We start from the raw sequence: 24893 nt of genomic DNA on the forward strand, positions 1-24893 counted from the left end.
TATATATATATATATATATATATATATATATATATGCGCTAAAGTATTGTTTATGAAATGATAGGTTATCTGGGATTTGCTTTGGAATGAAAATCAGTTGTAGGATTTGTTAAAACTGAATAATAACTATATGGACTAGAATTATTTCAGTTTTGTGCCTATTTAAAAATCTTCCTTATAAAACATTTTAAATTTAGAGTAAAAGTTGACCATAGTGGGACCTGGTCAAGCAGACTACAGTAGCAGAACCAGCAGGTATACCTGTAATCTGAATACTTGTTGGTGTAGGTAAGACAGACTCTTTAGAGTTGTAAGCCAGCCTGGGCTTCAGAATAGGGTCCAATCTCAAAATAAAAACAAACAAATTCCAAACAGAACCAGATGTTTTGGTTTCTCCCCGTTGTTTACTATATGTACAATGAGCCAAGTTCATCTCCTGACCATCACATATTACCAGTCAACAACGAAATGGAGTTGCTCAATAAAAATATAGTGGCCTATATAAAGTAGGGTTGTTTTTTTTTTGTTTGTTTGTTTGGTTGGTTGGTTTTGTTTTGAGACAGGGTGTAGTCTTGGCTGCCCTGGAACTTCCTTTATAGACCAGACTGAGATATATCACAATTTTTAAAATTTTAAAGAAGTCTACAAAGTTTGGAAAGCCTTCTTGACTGGGAGATTGAGGCAGTAAATTTGTTAATTATTAATAATATGTTCAGTATATACTAGATCTTTGAGTTGGCTGAATTTTTGATGAAGCATCTCATAAATATCAGATTCATGGCAAATCCTGAAGCCATATTTATCAAAGAAAACTGACCTGGTACTTAGTAAACCTGCTTATTACTCAGGCCTTAGCATCACTAGTGACATGGAACAAAACTGTCCATTCCTCACCTTCACTTGAAACAGTTGCCTTAGAAGAAGAAAAGGAGTTCCTTGTTTGTTTTCATCTTAGCTCCTATTCTTCCTTTTTGTATTGGAAAGCTGTATACCAAAATTTGTAAGGTGCTAAGTTATTAGAACCATGCACTTAGGTGAATTATAACAGATTTATTTAGAATGACCACACAGTTAAATGATATATGGTATATCAAATCTGTCGATTTCAAGATCTTTTCATTATACTACGTCATTCTGATTTCTGGAACCTTTGACTGTGCTGATAAAATCTGCACTTACTTCCATTTGTTGTTTAGATATATTTGGATTTTTTTCCTTCTGGCTGCTTTGTCAGAAAAGGAAATAAATGGGAAGTTATTGAGAGTTATCCCTTATTATAGTGATTGCAAATTCTTATTTCCATGGTAATGGAAGACAAAGCTTCCAGATATCTATACACCATAAGTCACTTTTGAGCCTCCAGGCTAGTTGCAGTTCAGAAGAGGGTATATAGAGCAAAAACTTGAGTTTCTGGATACTTTAGATCATATTTTCTTTTTTGTTTGTTTGTTTTTGAGGAAAAGTTGTATGTTCTTTAAGGTTATTATGGATATCAATGACCACTCCTTAATAACACCTGTTTTTCATTATTCCATTGATTATATGTAAAGTATAAGAACTACAGATATCCTAGAATTTAAGAAAGCAACATATACCAGATCTGAAAAAGGGTAACAAACTATTATGAAGCCCACCTATGAAGCAGTTCTTGTCTGAGTAAAGAAATGATTTATAAGTTCAGTTCTTGTTTTTGAGAATTCAAATAACTTTGCTAATAAGCATTGGAGCCAGCTTAGTTTTATTTGTATAATACTCCATTTGGTCTTGATGAGCTTTAAAAAAAAAAAAAAAAAAAAAAAAAACTTTTTAGGAAGAGTAACAGGTCTGAAAGTCACAAAAGAGTTCCTAAATTTGAATTTTATAAGAATAAGGAATGGTCACAGCCCCTTAACACTTATCTTTCTTTGCCTTTTCTGTTTTGTGAGTATATTTAGAGTACAGCAAGTTGATAGCCAAAGTAAGGACCAATATATTGTCAGTTTTGAGCAGTTTACTAAAGCAGGATCAGCAGGAATTTGTGAGTTCATATACTCAAGTATATGTATACTCAAGTAAAATGTATTATGATCGAAAGCTGGTAGAAAAACAAGCTAGTTAACAAATATTCAGGAATTAGCTAAAGTTTGAATATTGGTACTAAAGCAAATGGAAAGCCAGTATGTTTGTTTCTTCTAAGAGTTGGAATTTGTAATTTGAAAAGCAATCCTGAAAATTAGAAACCCTAAATTTGCCGGGCGTGGTGGCGCACGCTTTTAATCCCAGCACTCGGGAGGCAGAGGCAGGCAGATTTCTGAGTTCGAGGCCAGCCTGGTCTACAAAGTGAATTCCAGGACAGCCAGGGCTATACAGAGAAACCCTGTCTCAAAAGACCAAAAAAAAGAAAGAAACCCTAAATTTATATAAGAGTCATATTTTTTCACTATTAGTGGCAAGTGGTAATTAACCAGGGTATACATTGTTAGTGATCTGTAAGGATAGAAAATAACGGATCTTATTCTAGTTTTCCATAGTTTAGTTTTGGAGTGTTTTTTCTAGATAGTAGTAGTAATTTTTGTTTGTTTGATACAGGCTCTCACTATGTATCACTGGCTGTGCTGGAACTCTATGTAGACCAGGCCAGCCTCAAACTCACAGGTATCTGATTGCCCCTGCCTTCTGAATTTTGATATCAAAGGTGGGGTGTGTCACCACACTGGCTAATTTTTGCACTTTTAAAGATTTTGGTGTTTGTTTTTGTTTTGTCCAAAGGAAACTGGAACCTTCTGTGTTATAGTTGTTAATTTGGTTCATAAGAGATCTATTAAAGTATGGACTTCATTGTTGTTGCGTGGGTCAGTGTGTACATGCGCTCTGTGCATAAGAATCAGGATCCTCTTTAGAGGTCAGAAGACAACTTGCTGGGGTTGGTTCTCTTCCACTGTGCGGGTCCTGGGCATTAAACTTGATCATCATACTTTCTGCAAGTGTCCTTACTCACGGGCTCTGAGACATGGTCTTTTTTAAAATTAATTTTTAGCCTGTGATGATGATTGCAGGGCCACCAAGAGTTGAGGGCCATCTTAATATCGACTGCAAACCAGTGGCAAAACATGCCTTTAGAAATATTTGCTGAAGAAATATTCAAAAATAGAAGGTATTTTAATGAAAAAAATGCTTGGAAATTCTAAAATAGTTTGTGTTTTACTACATTCAGTAAACTCCCTCCTTGTTTTAGGCTATTGCCAGAAAAACAAGAAATGATTCAGGATACAATACAATAGCTACAAAAAAAATGTTAATATGGTATGTGGTAGTAGTTATATTTCTTTAGAAATTCAGTAAAAGTATTATTTTTATCAGTACCCTGAAGCTAAATTTTCAAGTAAGTATTGAGACAAACATTTTATTCCAAATATAGTGAACTGTTCACTAAAACTAGATCAAAAATAAGTATCAAATATGTCAAAGTTTTCCAAGTCAAGTTCTTCTATAAAAATACTTGCTGCCTATAATCTAAATATATTTGATGCTGTGATATGGACTGTCAAAGGTCCTGGATCTCAGACCAAGCCACTAGCTAGCTGATCCCATTCATCCTCATGGGCTTCTAGAGAAGCATGGTCTCCATCCCAAAGACTGCATTTTTTTGTCAGTGACTAATGGGGTAAATAATAGGAGTTTTTACTAAGGCAAAGTTTTTCTCAATGTTTATCCCTTTTTTTTTTTTTTTTAAGTAGCTATTACTCTCCATTACTGTTAGTTTTTTTTTCCCTGTCTCCTGAGAGCAGCAACTGTTTTATCTATCTATCTATCTATCTATCTATCTATCTATCTATCTATTTATTTATTTATTTATTTATTTTAAGTAAGTACACTGTAGCTGTCTTCAGACATCAGATCTTGTTACGGATGGTTATGAGCCACCATGTGGTTGCTGGGATTTGAACTCCGGACCTTCGGAAGAACAGTCGGGTGCTCTTACCCACTGAGCCATCTCACCAGCCCTGTTAGTTACTTTTTAAATAACCAAGTATTCTAAGGTTAGTTTCATTGCCTACAATTATGAGGTTTGCTTGGGTAATGGGTGATGTAGTATTGTTTTCATTGTGTTTACGGCCAGTTTTCTGACAATTAGACTTCAAAGTTATGTTCGCTTTACATTTAAAATAAGGAATAGTCTAAACAGTTACATGTTTTTATTCTGTGACACTCAGCCATTGTTACTGAGGTATTTTTCTTCTGTGGAGTACATGAGTCTGCTTGAAGTGTGTCACCACCGAAAACTCCCCAAGTGCTCAAGGAGACCACTAAGTAAAATAAGAACAGCTGGTCACCAGTGATGTGATGTAACTAGTTCTTATCTTTCCAGAGATAGTTTACAGAACACCACATGCATTTTTGTCTCCTTGGTTTGGGGAATTGTTTTCCTATATTTTACCTATTTTTATATGATGCAAAACAGTTTATAAGAATGCTGTTTGTTCTTTTATATGAGAAATGTGTATTCCCGGTAGTATAAGGAAATTTATCAAGAAACTCAAATGAGATAGTTTAAAGTGATTTAAGAGAATTCATCCATTGAAACATTTTAAATAAGCACTTGTGTAACTCACACCTGAACATTACTCAGCAGTGTAGTAGTTGGTGACTTAAATAAGCTTTATATTTATCTGAACCTTGCAAAAAAGTGATGATCTTGATTCCCTCCATGAATTTTATTGTTAGGATATGTAGGCCTTCTCATATCACCAATTAAGTAAGGTACATCTGTACTCAGATGTGAGTGCAGAACTGTTATTTTTACAACTTACTATAAGATAAACCTGGGGTTAAATAACATTTAGCCATCTTACCATGTTAGTCAACCCCAATGTATGTGGAAATGTAAAATCACTAATTTTCTGGAGCATGGTTCATTAAAACTATGAAACATGCTCATACTATCTTAGCAGTTTTCCTTAGAACAGTTTGTCCTAAAGACTTGTATGTATAGTGTAAACAAAGTTCTCAATATGTAAATAGATGTTCAGTGCAGCACTGCAGAGTACCAAGAATGAGTATCTGCCTGCTGAAGAATCATTTAAATTATAATGAATCAATAGAACAGTGCTGCAGTATCATTGAAGAAGTACATATTTAAATACGGTCACGCTAAATATCAGAACCAGTTTACAAAACCAGTCAGGCTATTCCTTTTCTCTTTTAAGAGGATACATGAGAATTTTACTTCTGTTTTTTATTATGTTCTTCTAATGTTGGATTTTTTTTCCCCCCCGATATATAGTATCACTGTGTGGCTCTAGTCAGACTGAAACTTGGTATGTAGATTAACCTTAAACTTAGAAAAAGTCACCTGCCTTTGTCTCTTCATGTTCTGGAATTACTGCCATTTGCCCACTACACCCAGATTATGATTGTATGCTTTATAAGCATCTTTGTAACAAGTTAATTATAAGGGTCTTTACTGATAGAGCTGGACAACTGCAGTGAGGAGGCCTCTTGTACACATCAGAGTATTATGCTTAAGGTTTCTTTGGTGTTACTGACCTTAGCTGTCATTTGAGAAATCTTCCTGTCATATTTTCCTTTATTAAGGTAAGAAAAAGTTTGTGTTTTCTAAACAACATAAACTATACACAAGAAACTCCCCTGATAAACACTGTAGTGGGTTGGCTTTTAAGCAGTCAGGAGGGTTACTTTCCCTTCAGAATTTGATGCAGTTATAGGAAGAAACATAGTTAATAAGAGGGTTTTTGGTTTGGTATGATTTTGTTTTACTTGTCAGTGGTTGTGAACATGTAGTGCTTGTTACATGAGTAAACCTAAAGAGTTAAGCATATTCAGGGACAGGTTGAGGTGATGATTTCACACCTTAAATCCAGCATTTGGGTGGAGGAGGCAGGATCTCTAAGTTGAGGAGTTCTAGGCCAGCCAGCACAACATAGTAAGACCGAGTATCTCAAAAAAAAAAAAAAAGAAGGCTTCAGGGCTGATAATGTGGCTTAGTTGGTAAAAGTGCTTGACTACCATGCAAACAGCCCTAGAATTGATTCCTACCACCATGTACAACTCTGGGTGTTTTGGTACATCCCTATTATTAGCATGCAGGAGGTAGAGGTAGGTGAATTGGAGTTTGAAATCAGCCCACAGAGTACCTAAGATGGAAGGCGTACCTTCAGATAGCTTTTATGTTTATAGTAGTTATTGTTTGTTGTCATTGATAAATAAAGGGAAATGTGGAAAATCTGCATAATATAAAACTCAAGGTAAGGCTACGTAATATAAACTCCCCCAAAGAGCTGGAAGTCTTATTCTGGACTTGTTAATAAACACACTTTCAATTTAGATATTGCTATCCAAAGTAATTAGTTTAATAAATAAAAGCTACACATTAAAATCTTAATTTTCTTTTGAAATCTGCTATATTTGTGACTTTCTTGTGAGTAAATTTCCCTCTTTCATTGTTACTCATACAACCCAGAGCTTATTGAATGCTAGGCAAGCACTCTACCACTCAGCTATACCTTCAGGTCCCCTAAGTTAATCTTTTTGTAATGTTTTTGTCTGTAAAATAATCAAGGCTTGGCGACGTCTCAGTGATTAAAAGTACTTGCCTCACAAGCATGAGAGCGGAGTTTGAGTAAAGCCCTGCAAAGCTGTACACAGTTCAGGTTTGTTGTCCCAGCCTGTAAGAGGCCAGACAGGAAAACCACCAGAATCACCTGAAGTATGCAGGCCAGCTAGCATGTATACATAGCAGTGAACAGGAGCCCTACCTACCTTAAGCAAGGACTGATACTTGAGGTATCAGTCTTCCCCTGACCTGCATACTCGTAATGAACACATGAGCATGTGTTCACACAGGTTTTTTTAAAACCATCTCCTAAGTCCTAAAACTATTTTTATGAAGTTGAATTTATTTAAACCCATACAATTATGAGGTATGCCTCCTAGTACATGTAAATAACTCTATCTAGGAAAGGTAAATGTACAGCTTGACCTCTCTCATAACCATTATAAGTAGGACTTTCTTTTTAATTGGTCTTAAAATTGCTTCATAGTAAGCAAAGCTTTACAAACATTATACCAGCTCCAGAATCCCCTAGAGAGAATGTAAATTTAAAGAAACCAAAGGATAAACAAGAGATAGAAGAAAAGGAAATTTTATCTTGGCTTGAATTGTTAAGTCACATATTTCAGTTTATGCCAATCTGTTTCTCTTTCTTTTTTTCTACAACTCCTGGATCTTTTGCCTGTATTCACTATCTTCACAGTTAAGCCCAATTTACTATTGTCTAAATTAGGTGAACTTCTCACCAGATCTTTGAATATTTATAAATATTCCTGTAGTATTTATTCTTTCTCTTCCTTTCACTGTTTGGTTTGTTGGTTTTTGTTTTGAGACAGTCTCACCGTGTGCCCAGCTTGACCTGGAACTCACGGGGATTGCCTTTCTAGGACTGATATTAAAGGCTTTTACCACCACGCCTATTTGTTTGGGTTTTATTGTGGAGTTTTTTTACTTCTTTGTCATATTTTCCCCATTTCTTCTACCTATACTTTTTGAGTGTGGAAAAGCGAAAGCTGTTTTTAGCCACATTCAAGTTATTAGTGATAGCACTTCTTTCTTCGTAGATTCTTCTGATTCTACAAGCTTCATAAACATCCTGCTGCAGATTCTTCTCCATGTGTATCTTAGAGTCATCAGGAGCAGAACAGTATTCTTTCTGTTGTACCTACTTGAGACATAAATTGCCAAGCAAGTTGAGTATTCACAGAAAATATGAAGTAGGAAAAAAGAAAATAAGTATTTTATTTTGATGCCTTTAGAAGTCATCTGTGTAATACAATGTTTCTGAAGTCGTTGAACTAAATTGTGGGCTATATCACAAAATTTCTAGCTCCTTATGTAATCACTTTTTCCTAATATCCTTTTCTCCCAAGGCAAAAAAAGTAGTACTGGTAGTTTTTTTCCCTTGGGGTAATTGGGTTTTGGCTAGAAATGGATAAGCATATAATTCAGATGGTACATGAGTTCTGCAGAAAGCTGATTGTATGGGTAAAAACCTGCATTTTGAACTGGTGTGTGTGTGTGTGTGTGTGTATGTTAATGAAGTATAAAATAAAGGAGGAGTAAAGCAGAAGTTGTTGAGGGACAAGCTGGGTTTGTTAGTGGATCTAGTATTCTGTAGATCTGGTAGGTTGTTCATTGATGGGAAAGTGAAACTACATCATTTTAAAGCCCTCATAAGAGTTCCCACTTTGTTAAAAAAAAAAGTTTTTATTTATTTTCACTCCCGTCTCCCAGTCCCACTCTCTCAATCCCCTTTTAAATTTTATAGTCACAAGAAAAACTGATTTAAGAGAAAATTCAACCTACATGCATAGCATTTTAGATAAGCAGACTGAAAGATCAAATCATAAAATTACAATTTTCCCCCCAACCCCTTTGCAGTTTTTCTGAAGGGTTTTTGTTTTGTTTTGTTTTTCGAGACAGGGCTCATATATCCCAGATTTGCCCAAAATTTGCTATATGTAACCCAGAATAACCTGGAATTTCTGATATTTCTACCTGTACCTCCAAAGTCCTGGCATTATAGATAGCCTCATAACACGATGCCAAATTTGTGCAAGGCTAAGAAAAGAACCCAGGGCTTTGTGGTGCCAGGCAAGTACCCTACCAAATTACACCCCAGTCTCTTGTTGTACACATTTTCTCTTTTAAGTCAGTTACTCATTAGCCTACTAAAGAATTCTCAGAGCTGTGCTATATGTGTTAATTTTCATTATGTAATTATGTAAATACAGGTTTGAACATAATGCTTTCAGTAATTCAGTAATATATATGTGTAAGAACCCTGAATTTTGAGTTGCATCTCAGTTTAAGGGTGGTGGTTTTAAAAAGAAATTTGGTTTGAGGCTTCCTATAGTTGAAGTTCCCTAACCTAAGTCTTTAGCAAGGTGAGAAACAATATTGTATATGAAAAACCCAGTACCTAAACTGTAAAAGAAATTGGGCCTAAGATGACAATTCTAGGGAAAATTTTTAAATTGAATGTATATTTAAGTTGGAGTCTAAGTAAATCGATTATAATCATTAATTCTAGTAAGATCTGAAGTCATGCTGCCCCCTTAGAAAAGGAGGCATTGTACATTGTAAAGATACATTGTTAATGTTTATCTTGACCTAAGCAAGAATAGATTTTCTTTTTTCTCTATTAGATGACATTGTTTTATATACTGAGTTCCATGTAATTTCAGGATACAAAATATACCTCTCTGGCCCTAGATTAGTCTAAATATTTATCTTTACTTTTGTGATTCATAATTGAGTATCAGATTTCATGGCAGTTTTTATACAAGAAACTTGTGTCCCAGGTTTTTCTTAAGAAACTGAGGAAGATTAATATAAATTTTTACTGTAAAGGACTTATCGTTAATATGTTTAGATAATTCTGCTCATCAAAGTAAAAATATTTTTGGTGTTTCACTTGAAATATAATTATGAGTGGTGGAGACTTTAAACACAGTTAAAGGAAAGCAGGGGAAGACAAAGGGCATTCTAAGAAAAGGGCTTGGGATGCGTGGGGTAGGGATATTCCCTTTATCAGAGACTGAAATGGAAGAAATTTGACATTCTGGTGGCTTATGGGGAGCTGCTCAGAGATTGCTTCTTGGCTGAGTTGCTGTCTGCAAAGGCTGCTAACAATTGCTTGTCTGGCAGCAGATCTTGTTCATCAGGATTGCATCATCTCTGGGAGAGTGGCCAAGGTCCACAGCCTCAGTACAAAGACTGTCTGAAGCATACGAAGCCTGTTCTCTTTTCTAAAGCTGCACTCTTCTTCCTGCCAGTCCTCTTCACAGGATTGCTAAAGCTGACTTGTGCGTTTCTTTCATTGGATTGACTGTTTACTGGTCTCTTGTCTCCCAGCTGCTTCCGCCTCACCTGTCTGATACATTTCTCCTGAAATCTTAAAAGTCTAGAAACTACATATAAATGGTAACTCTCAAAAGAGTACTCAGTATTGGAAGACAGGCTGGGTTTGTTAGTGGATCCAGTATTCCGTAGAGCTGGTGGGTTGATAATTGATGGCAGAGTGAAACTATATTTTTACTTTGCCTCTGTCCTTTCTCTTACTTGCTGCTGCTGAATACTTGACTATTTTATTTCTTCCTTTTACTGTCACCTTCAAACCTTTTTTTTTTTAACTTCAAAATTGTGAATATACTTTTGAAAATATTTTTCTAAAGATTACTTTGTTTTCCAGATTTTTAAAATTTGGAAACATGCACACATACACACACACATATAAATGTAAAGAGCGTGCCCTCTAATGGTTGGTGACTTGTGAACAGCTCTCTTTCCATGTTTATGACCTGTTAATATTTTGGATATTGAGAGCTCATTTTGGTCAGTACTATATTTGACTTTGTGAAATAAAAGACATGAATTTAAAAAATTCTGATCACCTACCTCTTCCCTTTCTTCATCCTCTTTCCCCAAATTTAATAGGTTTCCCTATTTTCCTTTCCTTTGGGGGATATAGTAAGTTGATGGAATTGACCACAGGTAGAACTGATCCCCCTACCCCCACTTTTTATAAGGAATGGAATGGGGAAAAGAAAGGAGTCATAATTTAATATGTTTTTGCTAGGCCCGTATCCAAAGTAAATCTGGTATTTGATGAAAAGAGGTCTGTGCCCCATGTGGTGGTGTGTGCCGAAATAGCACTTGGGAGGGTCAGACAAGGAGAATGCAAGTTTAAGTCTGATGTGGGCTATAGCAATTGCTTAAAAACAAACAAAACAAAACAGAAACCTAAAAGTTACTGAGTTTGGAACCCCAGAGGAAAGACAAGAAAAACTTGACAATCCTGAGGGAAACAGTTTTGATTGAAGGGAAGAGAAGGGCAGTATCTCATCACCTTGGAAACCAAGGCCATTTCCTTCCCTCCCTTAGTTATTTTGTGTTAGTTGTAAATGGAAAGTAACAAGTAATACAGAAATAAAATTATTAATCTGTAGTGTTCCACTTTTTGAGCACATCAATGTTTCTTCATATATTAAACTGTTGTGTCTCAGCCTTTTCTAGGGTTTCAGAGCTACTCGCAGATAATTGGGGGGACCTCAAAGGTGAATGCCCCAAATCCTTTTTATTTGTTATATTTTTAATTTTAGTAAATGTTGAATTTGGTTACATGATGGGATCACTCAGTAAACATTTCTTGATTCCTCTTGATATGTCAGGCATAGTATTTAATCATTGGAACTACAGCAGTGGTTTTTTAAAAAAAGTTGTTTTTGTTTTTTAATCCCTGCCATGATTGGTGTTCTGGTGATAAGAGTTTAAGTAATGGAATAAATTATATTTTAAAATTATTTTTGTCTAGACACAGTTGTTACACATCTCCAAATTAGGAGATTAAATTAATAGTTACTCTAGCTAAAATTTAGCTTGATAAACCAGAGTAAATGTTTTCTTACATGAGATATTATAATAAAAGATTGTATATGGATAATCTAGTAAAAGTTCTTTATCATTTAAATAGCTACATTTCACATCATTTTTCAGTGAAGGAACTATATAAAGAGAGTTTCGTGTTATCAGAATTTGAATTAGGAAACCTCATCATTGGGGCTCAAGAGATAACCCAGCAGTTAAGAGCCCTGGCTGTACTTCCAGAAGTCCTAAGTTTAATTCCCAGCACCCACAACCATCTATAATTATAGCTTCAAGGGAGCTGATACCCTTTTCTGATGTGCAAATGTACATTCAGACAAAACAGACAGACATTTAAAAAAGAAACCCCATTATTATGATTTAAGACAACATGGTCAAGCTGGCCTATTAAAATTGCCTTTATTAGAATAGTAGCAGTAGTACAGTTATATAACAATTGGCAAGAGGAAAAAAGAATTTACAAAGAGAAACTAATAGGCTAATTTCTTAATGTTTCTTAAAGTTGTGTATCAACTGTCCAGATAGCTGGTGTAATATCTCACCACTGCATTTGAGACAAGTATATAGTCCAGGCTGGTCCCTCTTGAACCTTCTGCCTTGGCCTATTGAATGCTGGGATTACTGGGTGTGTGCCTAGCTATTGTGTTAGGATTTCATAAGGCAATGTAAAAATAATTTATTCACTCTTGAGAGGAGTTACCTGAAGTAACTTTTCCATCTTTGCCTTGTAATACATCTTTTTTCAAGTTACTATCAGAGGGAGAAAATTAACTATGTATGTCTGTAGATGATAGGTAGTTAGATGGGTAATAATTATTTTTATTAATCTTTGTTAGCGGTGGCTATAGCAAAGAATCATTAATATTGTTGAGTAATTTTTAAGGCCTTTTCTGACATAGAACACATGATTTGAATTCTTCTGACTAATCATCAGACAGATCCTGGTGGTTATCTGGTCAAACAACTTCTAGGCTTTTCTTAATGCAAATTATCTAAAATTAGAAGGAGTACCCTTCAATATTTGGGTTTATTTGTAGGTGTTCTCTTTGTTTCGCCATTTGCAGATTTTTGTGTCATTTCTCCAATTGCTGGAGTGTTTTTTGAAAATTCTTGTTTAGCTACTTAAGGGGGGGGATGGATATTTATTTGCAAGTTGGTTCAAAGACAGCAAGTGGAGCAGTCACACTGATCATGAATTATGTCAAGTCGATAGGAAAGTTGACTTCATTTGCATTTTAGTTTTAGTTTTAACAGTGTCACCCTGAGTTGGATGAGAACAGGTATTTTGCCATACCCTGTTTCAAGAGGCCCAGGTCCTACAGAAAACTGCTTTAGTTTATCGCATTGATAGCTTTCTCAAGTAATGGTGCAAAAGTAATACCTTTATATGGTCTTAATTTTGAACTAATTGACCATTCAGAATTAGTTTTCTTTTGCCATATTATCTCATTTATCAAAATGAAATTCACATGACTCAAATCAGTAACTATTCAAAATCTTTAGTTGGTATCATATACTTTTTGTTTTATTTAGCTATTTTTTAATAGTATTGATAATTTTACTTCTTTCTTTTTCAGTTTTTATAGACAGGGTTTCTCTGGGTAGGTCTGGCTGTCCTGGGAACTCACTATATACACTGGACTGGCCTTGAACTCAAGAGCCACCACCACCCCCCTGCCTCCAGTGTGCTGGGATCAAAGGCTTATGCCATCCCCACCACCTGGCTGATAATTATTTGACCTTCTACTGTGTTTATGAGAGTCTTCTTAGTCTAGAGGTCCTTGACATTATATTGACTTCTAAACACATAAAATGCTTCTTGTTTCATCTTTTAGTGACTCTTTTTACATTAGTATGAAACCACTAATGTGAATCATGCAAATTCTGTTTTTTACCTCCAAATGCCTTAATCTGCTTTTCCCCCATATTTACTACTCACTGATTTTTTTCTTCCTAAATAATACCAGTTTATGGTTACCAAATCAAAGTATGTTCATTGCTTTTTTATGCAAAATAATATTTGTCATACAATGTTGTTTAGGATTTCTGTTATCTTTCAAAGAGAAAAAGTACACATGTACATCCTTTTAAAGTGGTGATTAAATCAAAACAAAGTTGAGCAGGAGATACAAATTTCTGTATGTCCACACATACTTAGTTCCCTCCCTCCACCCCTCTCACTTATGTTTTTCTTCATATCTATCAGTATATATTGCTGTACAGTTGTGGGTTTTAGATAATTACATGATCTCTAAGACTAGTTAAGACTATTTAAAAGAAGTCAGAGAGGGGCTGGAGAAATGGCTCAGCAGTTAATTAAAAACAGTGGCTGTTCTTCTACAGGACCTTGGATTCAATGCCTAGCACCCACATAGCAGCTTACAGCTATCTGAAACACCATTCTGAGGGGATCCATTGCCCTCTTCTGGCCCCTGTGGACACTGCATACATTTAATGTACAGCATGCAAGTGAAACACATAGATTTTTTTTTTTTTTTTTAAACAAAGCAAGTTGGGGCATAAGAAATGGCTATCTGATCAAACAAATAATTGAAATCTTCTACCAGGTTTACTTTAGAAGGGGTAACTGAGTGTTGATTAAACTATGCTTATTGATTGCCTAGAAGAAGTTTAAATGAAATTATTAAGTAATAATAGTTCTAGGATACTTCTGATAACCATCCTGAATCTTAAAATTTGCTTGGTATATCCTAGACTACTAGGTAAGTGTGTGTGCTGGACAGCTAGAGAGTGAGGAACATGTGCTTAGTAAGCCAGTCTGTTGTTTTCACTTTGGCAGAAAAGAAAATAATGAAAATAGAAATTTAAAAATAAGTGTAACGTTTTACCATGCCTCCTTTGTAGAACATTAGTAAATTAAAATACATAGTAAGCCAACAAACAACTTTTTAAAAACCTTATTCCTATTGAGGGAGCTAAAGAGATGGCTCACTGTATAAAAAGCACTTGTACAACTTTGAGGAACTGAGTTCAAATCTTCAGCATGCATGTAAAGGACAGGAGATTGTTGCTTCACATGCCTCTAACCAATATTGGTAGGCATAGATCCTATAAGTAGATCCTACCAACTTACTGGCCAGCCTGCTAACCCAACCAAAACAGTGATTTTGCAGTTCAGTGTCTCAAGGGAATAAGATTTGAGAGCCATAGAGGAAGACAGCCAGAATCCTCTTGTTTCCATGTGCATACATAAGTACCCTCATACATACACACTTGACAACCATACACTGTGCAGAGATACCATAAACACAAAAAGTATTATCCTAACAATACAAAACACCCTACAGCATTTAAGATAAATTTAAAAAAATTCTCTGGTCAGTGGTTATTTTCATTTTCTGTGGCAGGATTCCTCATGTCCGTAACATGTTGGCTGAGGCTCTGCAGTTCACCCCCACTCTTTGAGTGGTCAGTCTCCATTAATTGGACCCCGTGATTCCCACCCTCTGCTGTCTTGGACGTCATGAGCATTGCAATCCCTCTGGGAGTCACCACACCAGATACATCCTACTCAGATATGGCTGCTGGATCAGAGTAAGTGGTATTTCCTAGATAATAGGATTGCTACAAGTTTGTGTGAGGATGGATTTCTTCTGGGCAGTTCATAAGCTATATGTAATATTTTCTTAAAACCTATCCCACTAAAGAAAACATTAGGCTTACCATCTCCCTCCCCACCCCCTACCCCCCAGTTGGAGGGACAAAGAAATTAGAAGGGGGAGGAAAGGAGCTTTTATGGAGGGATTTCTGGGTAAATAGAATCAAAGTTGCAAAGCAGCGGTTACAGTTTTCTTTGTTTTATGGGTGGGGAAGATTGCAATGAAGTAGGTGTTACCACCTCCTTCTAAAGAGTTATTCTGATGAAGAGAGATAGGTTTTCTTTCCAACTGATTTTCTTTGAAGGCCTCTTCCTATGTATTTGTCATTATTCTAGAATAAAGGGGCTGAAACTATATGGGCAGACTGCTTAACCAGCTCACTGTGGGGTAGAAGGCATGGAGAGCTGTATCATCTGTTTTTACAATATTTGTTGCCTAGAAAGAGGACCTTCAAAGTCAGTGGTACCAAACTTGTTTTTCAGCTAAGAGCAGCGTTAGGAATTCAGAATTTGTCGAAAGGCCTAATCCCTAAAATAGACTCAGTTCTTTGAAGAATTTAAATGCCAAATGACAATGAAGGTAGGCCTTCATTCTACAATTTTATATATTATTCAGTTTAAACTTTTTTAGCCTTTTGTATCCCTTTTCTTTAAGTTGTCCAAGATTGCCCCGCTCACAGATTCCCCCTCTTGTCCTTTTACCTCCCTGTACCCAATCTTCCTTGCTTACAGAAAGGAAGTGGAAGCCCCCTACCTTTCAAGACGAAGTGGCACTACACCAGGATGTGAGAGTCCAGCGAAAGAGACCCAAGGGGCCTAGGGGGCAGCACACCCCCAGAAGCCAAGTCTATTCCAGGCAGTACCAGGGATTAGGGTCTGGGCTGGAAAAATCCTGGTGTTTTGAATATGTTCAGGTCCAGTTCAGACTCTTGATCCCACAGCCACTTCTTGAGTGAGGTGGGTGTTGCTCTAATTCCCGTTTCTCTTGCCATTTTCAGTCCCTGGGAATTCTTTCCCCTTCAGCAAAAGCAAAGTGACTGTTCCAGAATTCTGGGTTGAATGGCGTCCCTTGTTAATAGTGGTTTCCTTAAAACTGAGGATATTATTAAAGAGCATGTATATTTCTTCATAAAGCTACATACTGTTGATTTTTATTGTGTTCCTTAAAGAGGAAGACATGAAACTACCCTAGGAAGTAATATATGATATTCTGGGGTAGTCTGGAATTGAAAGTCATTTTTAAGCTTATTCCCATAATACAATGGGAGGAGGGAGGGCATAGGAAAGACTAGTTGTCTTTATTATAGTGTTTTTTTGTTGTTGTCGTTGTTTTGTTGCTGTCATTTGGTTTTTTTTTTTTTTTTGCTTTCTTTTTTGTGGTTTGGTTTTGGTTATGGTTTTTGCATGCCAACAAGAATTAGTTAAATATTATTAGCTGAGACTTCCAATTGTGTAATTTTTCTCTAAAATAAAGTACTTAAACCTCTTCTGTGTTATTGGATAGCCAGCTCAATTGTACAGTGGTTATAGGTCTTTATAAAGTCAGAAAATAACCTACTACAATGTTAACAAATGATGTATCAGTAGAAAGTATTAATATATATGAAAAAAGAGGCTAAACAAGTAAATTTGGAATTGGTAGGTAAGGAAAAAAACCTAAAGCAGTTATTTTTTAAACAGATAATTTCTTCAAAGTATAACAGTAGCTGCACATATGGTCTGGGGAATCAAGGAATAATGTAAGAATGAAAGTAGCCTGGCCTGTACTATGACTGTAGTGTTGTTTCCTAGAACTTTCTAAGGGTTCTTATTCATTGTCTCCAGACAAAATTCTGATAACTATGGTCAACAACCAATTTCACATTTCTTGTTGATTAGTTTTACAAAGTGTATTGATGTCAATCATTTAGCTTATATGCTAGTCTTTTACTAACTATTAATGATATTTGTCCTTACTTCATCATGTCTAACCATTGTTCCAAGCACTTTCAAGATTAAATGTGGTATTAAGGGCAACATATCTAACCAAGGAAGAAACCTGTACCTTGCCTTCTGAAATTATTAATTCTTGATTGTAGTAGTTTACATTTTATAATTATATACACCAGGTTACTTGTAGGAAAACTTGTAGCTATAACAATGACCACAAAAAGATTTTTGCATCTCTTGTATGACCAAAAATCAATTACTTTCTAAGAGGTGGCCTTATAAGAGGCTGCATATTGCTCATTGAACATAATTGATGGGATATATCTGTTGTGAGCCCAATATCTCTGTGCATGCCCAATTCTTAAGACATTTTAGTCACAGGAGAAAAAGGGATAATCATTTGCATAAAATGGTTGTCTAATAAAGACATGCAGTCCTAATAATTCTTTTTTTCTGTGTTGTTTTTTGTGGTCCTGTGGCTTGAACCCAGGTCTTCAAACAGACTGAATAAGCACTCTATGACTGAGCTACCTCCCCATATTCTATACTGTAAAGTTTTAATTTGTATTTTAAAATAATCATAAAAATCATTGTATAATTTCTAACCAATGTCGACATTGTAAAGTTTCCTCATTTAATCTAAATTTTAGATTAGGTACGCATAACAATATTTTAAATGGCTGTGCTTGAGCTTGACTACATATTATGGAATAGTAGGATGGCCTGTTAACCTCCACAATATACGTTTTATTTTTATTCCCTAGACTAGCACATGAAGTGCATATGTTCATATTTACCCAGTTTGGAGATGGGTAAGATATAACCAACATAGCTCCATCTCCATGGCCATCTTTTATTTCATGCAACTTTTTTTTTCTGTCCCACAAAAAGCTTCATTTCTAATAAACAACTTTCTTATTTCACCCCATGTGTTTAATGGTATAAAATCCCCTACATAAAAATATGTACAGCCCTTTGAATTACTTACCTAGTAACATACATAGTCAATAACAATGTATAAATCCATTACTTTCTTTTAACTGTCCATCATAGAAACTAAATCTACCTTCATTTTATTAATGCTTGTCTGCCTTTGGTTTCATTTAGGAAACCCTACCTGTTTCCTAATACTCAGCCAATTGCCTCAGTGACCCATGTTCAGATCATCCTTTTCTCAAGAATACTTACCTGCATTCTTGATATATCCCCCTTCCAGACACCCCCACTGCCAATTCCCATTTTGAAGATCCTATCAATTACTAAAGTGCATGCACTTCACTAACAGAGAATACTTTCCTCTAAGTTCCTCACCTAGAAATGACCTTTGCTGTTATTAATAAGACCCCTTCTCACAGTTGTGGACCATAAAACTAGGTGAGTTCAATACATATCTCAGAGTCTTCTCTCATCCCTCACGTCTCAGTTCATGTGCTACATTGAATTGCACGGTTTGCTCCTGCTTAGTATTGTGTGTTTTGTATATCTTGAAGCAGAAAGGTAGTTATTTGGAACAAACTGAATTGATTAGTTAAAACCCTTTGATCTCTGGAGTTGTGTTAACACTGTTGTTGCTAATGGGTGAATCTTTGTTCTGATTAACTATTCTTGATAAACTATTCTCACTTCTCCCAAGTCATAGAATTACATTCCTTAACTATTCTTCAAAAGTCCATAAAACCGAACCAGGTAACAAAAGTTGAAGTAAAGAAACAAGGAAAAACCTATTTTATCCTTGGCTATGGATGCCTTTTTTTTTTTTTTTTTTTTTATATCAAATAAACTTATGTAAAGTTTATGACCTTGAATGTACTGGGCTTAAAAGGCCTCAATACAGTTTATAGATAGAATGTTATCCTTGCTTTCAAACAATGCATAATGGGAAAGGAAGAGTCTTTGGAGTCAGGCAAACATCTTTGTTTCAAATCGTGACTCTTATCAGCATACATGCTTAGAAAAATCATGTCATCTCACCACCTTAGCTTCACTTCCCTCTCTATAAAAAGGGGGTGACCATGTTTGATAATTACAGATATAAATGATTTAATACATGTAGACCCAAGTAATAGATGATTCATAATGGTAGTCATGGTTACTATTTAGTATGAAGCAAATTTAACTCCCAAATTCAGTTTTATTTTGAAGTTCTATTTTACTGTCATGCAGCTGTTAAACAATTGTGTCCTTGAATATGCTTGCATGTCCTTGGTGGATGAGAAATTCTAATATGTGAAAGGTATTTGGGGGTTCATCAAGATGAGAGGTGTGATAAATATAAGATGCCATTGTTTTTGCCTGTACTTTCTTCAGGGTATCCTGTCTTGGTAGTGAATGGAAGAGGGCCTGGTCCCTGGGGCAGTGCAGAAGGCACTTTCATCATCTCACTCACTGCAAATGTCATGTGAGGTTTCATGGAAGTATTAAGAGATCCAATTAAGAAGAATAGTTCTGAGTCTAAACCAGCCCAGAGTGGCTTCTCTAGGGGAAACTCCCCGCTCTGCTGGTACGTTTGTGTTTGTCATTAGGGACACCTTGTATCCCAGGTGCCTGCCTTGAGACATCTGCCTGTACTGGCTTCATGTTACACACAAATCCACATTCAATAACACTATTCTATATAGGTGTAGTTATGTTAAACAGACTTTCACTAAGTTCTTATTCTAGTGGCTGGTGGTTGTGGAAAGAGAAGGGATTAGAATGGGAAGTAAACTGTTAGTTTAAGGGAAGAGTAGGTGTTATGCTATCATGCATTGCTTTTCGCCTTTGTGCAGCCCTGAATCTGTGGAGGCTAGTCCAGCAGTTAATGAGAAGAGCGTGTATTCCACTCATAATTATGGGACCACTCAGAGGCATGGGTGTCGAGGACTGCCTTATGCTGTGAGTATGCACTTGTTTCTCTCCAGAGCAGTGATCTTCCTGGAGTGTAATCCATTCTTATACATTGTGACTTTCTTGAAATGTTTATATGCAGCATGACGAAGTTGCCCCTTTTGCACTTCCCTGCCTCCAGCGGACGTCTAGCCCTGCATCATTGTTCTTGTTTTTATGTCCCAGTTGACCTTGGCATTTTGTTTTATCACTTTCCTGGTTGAAGCAAAAAACGAAGGGTACTACTTTCTTCTTTCTTTCCATATGTACCATACTTTAGGGGAGAGAGGGGCCAGTGTTTGGACACTGTTGATTTAAAAAATCTTATTTTCAGGATCATAATTACGGAGCCCCTCCTCCTCCGACACCTCCTGCTTCTCCCCCTGTCCAGACGATCATCCCTCGTTCTGACCTGAATGGCCTGCCGTCGCCCGTAGAGGAACGCTGTGGAGACAGCCCGAACTCTGAAGGAGAGACTGTTCCTACCTGGTGTCCTTGTGGTCTTTCTCAGGATGGCTTCCTTCTCAACTGTGACAAGTGCAGGTAAGATCCTGTTTCATCTAAATTCAAACCTGGGTTGCTGGGATTAGGGTTTCTTATCAGTAGGGAAAAGCTCAAAGTATTTCTTCTTGTGTTTGTTAATGTAGATGATTCCTTAGTGCTCCTTGGCTCGAATTCTCTGCACTAGGTGAGAATTGCTGACAACAAGGAATGAGAGATTGATGTTAAAGCTATTGAATTTGATATGAAATTTAATGTCCTGGAAACATTTGGTAGGTGGGAGGGAGGGGGTAGTGTATACGCAGAGACACTTCTCCCATGTATGATGTGCTGTGCTGCATGCTGCTGGAAGGACTACTTTAAGTTTATTTTCCCTCTTTAGGGGAATGAGCAGGGGGAAGGTTATTAGACTTCATCGGCGGAAGCAGGACAACATATCAGGTGAGCAGAAGGTGGGTTAAACCCACATTTTGACTGTAAATATTTTGATTTAAATGTTCTATAGTACATAGCTATTTTCACATAAAGAAGTTCCATCAAAACCACTCTATCTATCTGGAAATGTTTCTGAGACCTGTAACAGTCAAATTATCCTTTGTAAGCACCAGAAATGTTTTTTTCGTTAAGTTACCCATTTATAGTTAAAGATAGCAGAATGTGGAGACTACTTTGAAGGGGAAAAATTGATGGAATACAGACTAAATCTTACTTCATGCCAACAACAACAACAACAAAATCTTGTTTTCAGAAGAAAGGTGGGATCTATGTAGTTATAGTAGAGGTAATTTTTTACCAGATGTAGGGCATATGGAAGGGAGGAAGATGATATTAGTGCCTGAGCTATGTGATCATCTTTTTTTTAGGTGGGGATAGCAGTGCAACAGAAAGCTGGGATGAGGAGCTTTCTCCTTCCACTGTGTTGTACACAGCAACACAGCACACACCTACAAGCATCACCTTAACTGTTAGAAGAACCAAACCCAAGAAGCGGAAAAAGAGTCCAGAAAAGGGTCGTGCAGCACCAAAGACGAAGAAGATCAAGGTATGCAAGGTGTATAAAAACACCTTGAATACAAGTATGTCTGACATAGCTCAAACATTTGATTCAAGCAAAAATACTCTAAAATTCTTTGAAGAAATTTGATGCCAGTGTTTGATCACTTTTTTTCTACTTTCAAAAAGTCAGCTGATCAATATATACAAACAGAACAAACTCTCTTCTAACCCTTGTAACCATCACCACAGGCTCAGTTTCTTCTACTTCAACCTCCATCCCAGGTATGGAATGCCAGCCCTTGCTGGTAAAATCTCATGTGAGATACAGCTTCAAATCTAAGCTTCCACTGTCTTTGCAGCATCTCCCTACTTCTCTGTCACAAAGCAATCTGAAGTTCTTGTCTTGTTTACATGGCTGACCTCATGTCATTAGGCTGATTGATTGTCTTATATCTAAACAGAACAATAACATGAGGAAATTTATCTTGAATGGTCTAGATTTCCTTATTGTCTTGGTCATTTCTCTATACTCTTAGATAAAGGGTCTCTAGAAGAAACATTTGTCTTTTCTATTCTTTCTTCCCCATCACAGCAACTTGGTTGCTCCTAGGTCACTTGCCTACCCTTTGTGAAGGGGATCAGTCTTTGTTTCCTTCCTAATTTCAAAACTAATAATCTGCAACTTAAGGATTATAATTACTTTCTGCTCGGTGTCAGCAGTTTGCATAGTATGTAAGTGGTACATGCTCTTACCTATTAATTGTCTCGTTTTGGTATTGGAATTCATGTCCGTGTTCATGATGAGCCTTTGAACTGTCCTTTTTCTTGACCATGGTTTGACGTACCTACCGTTGTATTTGTTACATTGAAAATGAGACAGCATAGGATACTGGTTAGTACCTTAGTTTTAGTCACATGGGTATAACTGTCATTCTTGGTACCAAGTTTTGTTTTGTTCTACTTGTTTTCCTCTTTGGGATAGGCATTTCAAGAGGGATCCCCGAAGTCCCTGCGGATGAAGGTAAGGGGTAAGCCTTTCCTGATAGGTTTGATCTTGCATCGTGATGGCTTCTTTCCTGACGTTGATGGTCTAGGAGTCTTGGAGTCTGCTTTTCACAAGGTTGTAATGTTGCCATTCAGTTTTCATAAATCTTTTCTCCAGAGTGGACTTTCTTGTCTATTTTATGAAATATTTTCATATTTCTGTCATTGTGGTAGTGTGGGGGATAAGTCACAGTTTTTAAAAACAAAACGAAGCTAGTCTATTTTATTCCAGTGATTGGACTCAACCTCAGGAGTGAGAATTTTCTGGTGATGAGCCAGGCTCTCTTGTAAACTCTCCTTGACAACTTAGGCTTAGAATCATTGTTTGAAAGGATAACTCTTTAGTAGGAAATTGGTGTTGTTAATATGTGATAGTCTTATTGAAAAGGCACTATTGTTCTTGGCATCTTTTGGCATTTCTTGGCATATTTTTCTTGGTGGAGATTATGTAATGTATCAAATAGGACTGGTGTGTGTGTGCGCGCGCGCGCGCGTGTGTGTGTGTGTGTGTGTGTGTGTGTGTGTGTGTGTGTGTGTATTTGGAGAAGTAATGTACTTTTTAGATACTGGCTGGGTTTTGTTGTACTGGTTAGTTTTCAAAAGTTAAAGGAGATTTGGTTGTCGTTTCTTGTATCTTCTTTTGTCCTGCCCATGAGTAAGTTGACATCATACCTCCTAAAAGTTTAGGATTTAAGAGCTTTAGTTTCAATTTTGAGTTGTACTTTTGTTCTTCTAAGTATTCATATCCCTAAATCTCTTTAAGTTGGCCATTAAATAAACAGTGACTCCTTGAGTTAGGATAAACTTACTAGGATTACTTTGTATTTAGTTGGAGTACCAGTGGATGTTGTCATTGATGTCAAGTGACATTTTACCTTTAAATTTGAAAGTCTGACCTCTTATGTGGATAGGAGATTCTTTAATGAGATAAATCTACAAGTTGCCACGTGTATTTTCAACTACTCGTTTCATTTTATTTCATTTACTAACCAAGGACCTTACGTAGAATTTGGGGACTAACTTTAGACCTCAACTGTAAGGCCCTCTTTTTTTTTTTTTTCCCCTGCTATCAACTAATAATATAACTAGTTCGACTTTCGATATCTGTAAGCAAAATGAAAGCCATCTCTTTCTCTCAGAAAAGTTTATATACACTTTGATTTTGCTTACAGTTTCAACAGAGCCTTGTAGATATGTTAAAATTTAAATAGAAAAAAAAAAGGTTTTACTTTAATTATCTTATATTTTAATTTTATATTATATTATTTTAATTTTATATTATAATTTTTAAGTTAGATTATAAGTTTTGTCCTCGGAATTAATGAAAACTTTCATAAAGATACAGGTAATAGCTATAGGAATATAAAGAGAATAGCATTTGGATTTTTAATCTCAAAATCAAGAGCTTTCCTACAAGACACAACTCTTAGCCAGTGTTTTGGGTCAGCAAGGTGAGTGAACAGGTAAAGGAACTTGTTGCCAAGCCTGACAACTTGAATGTGATCCCTGGAACACTTTTGGTGGAATGAGAGAATTCCCACAAGCTGTCCTCTGTGGCACAGGCATACCAGTAAAATATATGTTAAAAATAAAACAATAAGTAAACCAGTGTTTCTTCAGTACATTTGGATACGTAATTCTGTGTGGTAATTTGATAATGGTTCCAAATGGTAACTTTCCCTGTGAGTGTTAACGTTAATGAACTAGGTATTGCTATTAGAAATAATAGGTGTCTCAGAAACAAATATGTGACTCATTCTCCTAATACAAATACAAACCATTTGTACTCCTATACTAACACAGCTGAATATCAACCTATTTTGAAATTTTATGCACTATGACAACTTAAAGTTCTTTTTTGTCTTTTTATGACTCCCCCTCCCCCAAGGAATTTGATGTCAATCTTGATAGATTGATTTTTGCTACTGAAATTGGTCATGAAACCAGTAATGGATGAAGATACTAATTCAGATTACTTTCTCACTTTATAATTGGACAAATGATTTCCTCATTTGAAGGTGTCCAAGACCTCACAATTCTTTGATAGTAAAAGCCAAAACCCCTGATTTCAGTCCATTGCTCTTACACTACACCAACTGTCAAGTAAAAACAAGTATCTTGCTTATTCTGCCCCCATGTTCATGAATGGTCTCTTACTAATTCACTTATCTTTGTTCTCTACAGAATTCTCCCTCTGAAGCACAGAATTTAGATGAAAATACCACTGAGGGCTGGGAAAATCGGATAAGACTATGGACTGATCAGTATGAAGAAGCTTTCACTAATCAGTACAGTGCAGATGTACAGAATGCCCTTGAGCAACATCTCCATTCTAACAAGGAATTTGTGGGCAAACCTGCTATTTTAGACACTATTAATAAAACTGAACTGGCCTGTAATAATACAGTAATTGGTTCCCAAATGCAGGTAAGAGCTAAAGCTTTAAAAGCACTAAGAGACTGAAATTACTTTAATAACCAAAGAACCAGAATGGAACAA

The 24893-nt window shown here is 36.2% G+C and overlaps 1 protein-coding gene across 8 annotated transcripts in view; it reads left to right on the plus strand.

Annotated features, from left to right (window-relative positions):
• Positions 1-24893, plus strand: part of Setd5 (SET domain containing 5) — a 75706-nt gene that overhangs the window by 13368 nt on the left and 37445 nt on the right. Inside the window, exons 2-10 of one of the 8 annotated variants that reach the window (XM_029535058.1) lie at positions 14809-14995; positions 15543-15639; positions 15792-16016; positions 19296-19488; positions 19757-19862; positions 20188-20396; positions 20737-20795; positions 21218-21396; positions 24579-24821. In XM_029535058.1, coding sequence (XP_029390918.1) covers positions 19397-19488; positions 19757-19862; positions 20188-20396; positions 20737-20795; positions 21218-21396; positions 24579-24821 — 888 coding nt within the window. In that variant the 5' untranslated portion in view covers positions 14809-14995; positions 15543-15639; positions 15792-16016; positions 19296-19396. Of the gene's footprint in view, positions 1-14808; positions 14996-15542; positions 15640-15791; positions 16017-19295; positions 19489-19756; positions 19863-19956; positions 20093-20187; positions 20397-20500; positions 20542-20736; positions 20796-21217; positions 21397-24578; positions 24822-24893 lie in introns of those variants that run through there. The other 7 variants (XM_029535057.1, XM_029535061.1, XM_029535062.1 and 4 more) reach the window with 7 other exon arrangements.

This window comes from Mus pahari, chromosome 2 (genome assembly GCF_900095145.1).
Source record: "Mus pahari chromosome 2, PAHARI_EIJ_v1.1, whole genome shotgun sequence".
Lineage (NCBI taxonomy): Eukaryota > Metazoa > Chordata > Mammalia > Rodentia > Muridae > Mus > Mus pahari.